General features: G+C 52.9%; 1 protein-coding gene across 4 annotated transcripts in view; it reads right to left on the bottom strand.

The window, feature by feature from the left end:
* The window catches only part of DTX2 (deltex 2, E3 ubiquitin ligase), a 38,064-nt gene extending 31,778 nt beyond the window's left edge, over positions 1–6,286 (bottom strand). For 3 of the 4 annotated variants that reach the window (XM_014953388.1, XM_014953390.1, XM_014953391.1), the window contains exons 1-2: positions 6,248–6,286; positions 930–1,318 (exon numbers count right to left, since the gene is read on the bottom strand). In XM_014953388.1, the coding sequence (XP_014808874.1) occupies positions 930–1,236 (307 nt within the window). In that variant the 5' untranslated portion in view covers positions 1,237–1,318; positions 6,248–6,286. Of the gene's footprint in view, positions 1–929; positions 1,319–1,771; positions 2,301–6,247 lie in introns of those variants that run through there. The other variant, XM_014953389.1, reaches the window with a different exon arrangement.
* Positions 6,287–6,292: the final 6 nt, after the last annotated feature.

Genomic DNA, 6,292 nt, shown 5'->3' with positions numbered 1-6,292 from the left:
TCCCTGGACATTTGAAGAGATAACCAACCAAACCCATTATGCTGGTGATATCCTGAAGAGAAAAACTAGAGTTAGACAAGGTTTCTAGAAGTTGGATGCCTGTGGTGAAATCAGCAGAATGTCTTTGGGCATGTGTCTAAATTCTAAACACAAGGGGACATGAAAATATTCTGAGGAAGTAGCCTTGTTTTGAAAGGCTAGACATCCTGGCTTAGACTGGTGAATGGAGTTACAGGTTTAACAGCAGAAATATTGAAAAAGACATGCAAAATAAGCCCTTAAGTAAATAAAATTAGGGAAAGGTAGTTTGACATTATCATGAAACATAGCAAAATCCACTCTGAAATCCACACAGTTTGAATCTAAAGACAGTGTATGGAAAGAAAGCTCATTTTTTTTCATGGAATGTCATAAATTATGCTTCATACTTGAAATGAAGGAACTCCAACTAGTCCCTGGAGAATACCTAAAGCACTGTGCTTTAAGTGGAACTTTAAGTGGTTTAAGATGGACCTTAAGGATTAAAGACTTATCCCTATGAAATTAAAAAAAAAAAAAAAAAAAGGTCTTTTTATGCGAGCAGTCTTGAATGGATGTGGGTGGGGGGTAGGAAGAAAGTTTCTAGCTCTGAAGGTTCTGGCTCACAAGCTCTGAGCTCCAGAGGTCCCATGATAAGGCTCTGTAAGAGATCACCACCACCTGCCTGCACCCAGACCCACAGACTCACACCAGCCAACACTGATTTTTCTCATGTGCAAATACCCCGGGCAGCAGACAGCACCAGGAGAGAAGCAGACGTGCCACCTCTCACAGAACTGCCCAGCAGCAGAGCTTTGTAGGGCTCTCCTACACAGCAGGAGGCCCCACTTATCTCCAAGCTCACAAGCAGCCCCATCACAACCCCAGCAGGGGCAGGGATGGTCCCTTACCTGTATCCTGCCGGAACTGCGTCAAGCTTGGGATGTCGATGACATAGGGGGCCAAAACGGGGTCCGCGTGCCCCAGAAGGATGCTGCTGACAAGCCCCGACCCCGAACGCTGACCCTTCTGCTGCGAGGCCTGAAAAACCTGTTCGATGTAGCTGCAGACGTTCCCTCTGTAGGGCCTCCACCTGCCGAATTCATCCTGCCATTCCCACACTGCCACGGCCGTGGAGCTGCTGCTGTGCCCCGGGGCAGGACCGGGGAGTCCGGACGGCCCGGCTGAACTGCTTCCCGCTCCCTGAGCTGCTGCCATGTTCCTCCCTGAGGTCTGGGCACGCCACGATTGGAAGTGGCAGCTCCACAGGCCGGCCTTACACCATTTTCTTCTGGGGGACCTGCAGCAAGAAATAAAGAGAGCACACGGGGCTGAGAATGATGCCCCAAATCCACCCCACCCTGCAACCACACAAGCCATTTAAAAGGGAAACAAGCTCAGCCTTTCATAAAAGTGCTCGCTATGCGTTCATGAGACTACAGAGAAGTGGATTGGTCTCAAAACCCTCTGGTTTAGGGCAAATGAGGTACCACCACCCACTCCTTGCCAATGCTAGCAACTTTTCTTGCTAATTTAGAGCAACAACTCTTGGGGGAGGCTCTGCTTCCTATGGTTTGTGGCACCAAACACCACCTGAGCTGTTGCAGATCTGTACGAAATCAGCCCAGAGCCACTGCTGGTCTGCAAGCCCTGACCTGAGTTCAGATGCTCACTAGCCAGGAGCTTGCCAAGGCAAGTGGCCACTCCACACCCCTCCTCAGCACCACTCCTGGCAGCGTTACACTCTGACCACCTCAACGTGAGCTGCCAGCTTGTGAGCAGGAGCTCCCCAAGCTCTTGTCCACAGGAATGACTTGGTGACACAAGCGGTTCCCAAAATCTTCTCACTGATCTGAGCTCCAGGGCTACAACATCAGCTCCGTTCAGGCTTCTGACCGCTCAGTTTTGATCCAGGATCAGTCCCTCGATTCCTTCTCTGCAGCGTTATACACAAACACAAAGCCAGAAGACAATTCTTTATGCAGTCTGCCAACCACAGTCATAAATACGTTGAGCGTGATCTGAATGAAGAATGGATGGGAAGGAGTATGGAAGGAGGAACACAGGGCATGATAAACAGCCTGATTTAGCAGGTCCTCAAGATCACAGCGCACCTAGCTGTGGCTTTTCAGGTTGGAAAACAAGGAACATCTTGAACCAAGGGACAACCTGCATCAAGAATGACTCGAGGCAGAGACTCAAGCCATGAAGTAATGATCTGGGGAAGAACAGAGGATGGGATAGGAGTCTTAAGGCATCCAGATAAAGACACAAAGGCCAGTGAATAAATCTTAAGTCACAGTTCCTCAGAGAGACAAATGATCATCACTCTTAGCCCCATAGGAATGTATAAAAGCAGACCCAAAGCCATCATGTGGTCATCAAGCTGTCCAAGAGACACCAGAGGTCTGATATTTGGCATTCCTTGTCTGCTGTGTCATTGCAAGGAATCCTGTCCAGACCATCTGGACACACATGTCTTGGTGTCTGAAGGCCAGACAGACCACTTGGAGATCCCCATGCTGGTGCTTGTGAGCAGGTGGGTGTGACCGCGAATGAGCCAAATTCATATTGTTTTACAATAAAGTCACCTTCTCCCTCCTAAGGCCCCGCATAATTGATTGCTCGTTTAACTCCTAGCAATCAGCAGGGAGCTATGAGCTTCCTTCCCATCAAATGGAAAAGTTCAGGTATCCCAAGAGGCAGAGCAGCAGTGGGTGGCTTCCACCGGAGGATGCCATCTGCACGGAGAGTGACATCCCTGCTGGATGGGGGACGATCCCACGCGCCACGGAGCGTCCCATCCATCATGCTCGTGTGGCTTGCAAGCTTAAAAAAGAAATAGAAAAAAAAAAAAGCCAGCGAAGAACAGACACGCCCACATGTCTGCATTTATAAGAGGAAAGCAACACTTTCTCCAGGAATTCATTGGGAATTAGTTTATGAGCTGCTCCGATATTTTTACAAAACACCCCCAGCTCAACCGGTGTTGGTGACAAACCGCTCTAGATCGCCAACAGAAGACCCTGGTCTCTGCAACTGATTTTTCTGATGTAAATCATTCTACCCTAATACACGAAGGACTGTTGTTTTACAAAACAGCAAATTAAAACTAGAGGTGTCGAATCCAACACCTGCCTCTGCCAGCTCTTTTTATGGCAGGTTTCACACCAACACATCTCCTCCTCAGGGACCACCAGCGTGTCCATGCTCAGCTTGGACCAGCGCGAGGCAAAGCAGAGCTGCAGGGTTTTCTATCTTACCCCCCTGCATTAGGTGCTCTGAACCCTAAATAAAGAACCAACACCTTTTTCCCCCAAAAAAAGTTCTTGTTACCAAATATTCATCTGCCCATCCTACAGCCACAAGCAGAGGGAAGGCTGTTTGGAGGGAGTCAGCGGTTCTTTTTCCTTCCTTTTTGAAACACAGCAGCAGGAAATGGAAAAAAAAAGTTAAAAAAAAAAAAAGAGGGCATCCCAGGAAAAAAGACACCTCCTTGATGTGCCTCTCTGGGACACTGGTGGACAACAGCTGGGTGGCAAAAGCCTACTGCTCGCCCCCTTGGATGGCAGAGATGCTTTGAACCCTGGGCCACAGGCAAAGGTACCCAGACTGGCTGCACGTGAGCATCGTGTGCTCCCACATTTGCTTCCCCATCTGAAGGGAAAAATCTTTCCTGCGCTGGGACTGCTGGACCAAAGGAGGAGTGAGAGGTGCAGTCCAGCCTCCTGCCAGCTCTCCCTGCCGAGCACCGCCTGAGCCAGCAGCTGTTTGCAGGGATTGGGAAGGGAGGAACACAGGAGAGCTTCGGAAAGCCAAAATTTCAAGGCAAACAAGAGAAAGGGAAAGGCCTGAAGTTGCAGTTCCTCCCCCCCCCCCCGAATCCAGCAGCACACAAATACTGAGAGCTGAGAAACTCAATACCAGAGCTGTTCCCACAGCTTTCAGCCCACCCCCTTGTGCCGCCCTGGGTGTTACACTGAGGCAGAAAGGGTTTGGGGCAGACGGAGCTGTACGCAGACGGCCGACTGCGCCTGGGGATGAGTTACACATCCCATTTTACCAGCACTGCACTTTGGATGCTAGCAGAACCAGTTTAGATGCTGCTCTTCCATGCTCTCCCTGTTCTGGGGAGATTGGCAGCCTGGAGAGTAGCCACACGTCTTCACTAAAATCCCATGGATTATAACACTTCACCTTGAGCTTTAAAAAAAAGCCAAAAATCATACGAATCCCTAAAAGCTAGTCCTGGCCCCAGTGAGAAATCCTATGGGCCACCTTGCCCCAAATGATGACAAAACCCTGACTACTTGAAACTTAAACATTCCGGCCAAACACCCTCTACTTAAGAGGTAGTTTGCAACACAGGCTCAGATCCTGAATTTGGATTTGTTCGGTTGGATCTTTACGCCCCAGCACCAACCTCCAAAACGTCTGCCCACATGGCTTTAATCAGGGACTTGGACAGGAAAGGAACTGGGCGCGTTTCTGTTTCCCAGCAGATTCCCTCCCTGCTCCTCAAGCTCCGGCAAACGGTGGTGAGAAAGCTGGGGAGGGGCAGGTGGGAATTAAAGCATTTGAAAAACATGTTTAATTCTCTCTACTTCCAGAAAGCAGAATTTTCTTTCGCTTTAAATGCGGGATCTTAAAATTCATGGTTCTGAGATGGTTTCTAAAAATGCCAAGTCCCTTTTTAAGTTTCTGAACTGAAATTGCCAGCAGCGATGAAAGTTTAAATGATACCTGGAAAAGAAAGGAGCCTCAGGAGCCCTGTGTTAGAAAAATAAAAATCACTGGATAAACAGAGAGCATTCAGCAGGTCACTCAGAAAAGAGGGTGCCCAGGGATTTAAGGGTCACAAACACCACATGAGAGATGGGGTGGAAGGGACAAGGAGGCAGAGGAGAAGATTACACAGGGATTAGGAGAGCATGTAATGCATGGGGCTGTTATCACCCCGTGACCCTGAGCAGGACACACGACTGGAGGGGAGTTACAGGTGCCCTATGCCCACCCCATCCCCAAATCACCCAGCCAGGACCCCCCCAACACACACAACCCTCCACACCACCTGAGCTGCGAGTGCAGAGATGAAACAGGGTTTGGAGCTCTTTCCAGGTTGACTCCTATCTAAACACCTCCTTCCCTACCGACTGGCACGCAGCTGGCAGCAACCCCAGGAGTAAAAAGGTGACAGAGAGGAGGTGACAGTAATAACTCCAGCCGTCCCTCTGCCCTCCACACAGCCCTGCCTTCTCCTGTCCCCGCGGCACACGGCAACCGGAGTCGACAGCAGCCAGAAGAGCAGAAGAAATAAAACCCCACCGCTCCAAATCTGGACTCCTTCCACCCGAAACCAGCTCCGAGAGAGTCGATCCCTTTCGGAGGAGAAAAATAAAAGAGGGGAACTGAAGCGGAACAAAGTGTTTTCCTACCGGTTGGGCAGAGGCTCATTTCAAGGCAGGAAGGGCTGGGAAAGCCGGGGCGGGGAGGGGAGGGCAGGTACCCCCCAAACACAGGGTGAACCCCGGCACCCCCCCCTCGCTCGCTCCCTCCAGGGCACCAAAAGGGGATTATTTACTCCTGGGGAGACCCCTTAATTGTGGGGGCACAAACCTGGCAAGAGCTGTGGGGCTCCTCCAGCTTCCCGAGAGCTCCGAGCAGCACCGGGAGGGCTCTAGCCCTGCTTCCAGCCCGGCTGCCAGGAGGAGCGGCCGGTCCCCGGGGTCCGGGCCCCCTCAGAGAGCTCAAGCCCACCCTGGAAGCACCGACAGCCCCCCCGCAGTCACGGCACACCCCCCCTCCGCTTCCAACACCCGGTTACCCCGCGGTAGGACCGTCCCACGGGCCCCGCAGCCGTCGGGGGGGATTTATCCGGGTGACACCGATGTGTCCCCCCCCCGGGGGCGAAGGAGGGCCCGGGGCCTGTTGCAGGGTGGACCCCCCCCACCCTGCTCCCCGCGGCTCAGCGGGTTAACGGCCTCCCCGGGGCCGTAGGGGAAGGCCCGGTTCCCGGCCGGGCTGAAGCGGCCCGCGAAGGGGCGGGTGGGCCGTGCGTCGGTACCAACCGATCGCTCGCAACAGCCACGGCCCCGGCGAGGCCCCGAACGGACGGCCCGGTTCCCCCCCCACCCCCACGGGAAGGGGGTACCGGCGCTGTCTGGCTGGCTGTCTGTCCGTCCGTCCGTCCGTCCGTCCCCCCCCGGCCCCGTCCCCCCGCGTCCCTCGCCCCGAGTCCCGGCGGCGGCCGCTTCCCGGCCCGCGGCGGCGGGAG

Source organism: Calidris pugnax, unplaced genomic scaffold, assembly GCF_001431845.1.
Source record: "Calidris pugnax isolate Ruff unplaced genomic scaffold, ASM143184v1 scaffold133, whole genome shotgun sequence".
Lineage (NCBI taxonomy): Eukaryota > Metazoa > Chordata > Aves > Charadriiformes > Scolopacidae > Calidris > Calidris pugnax.
Note: the sequence above shows the minus strand (reverse complement) of the source record. Positions and strands in the feature narration are given on the sequence as shown.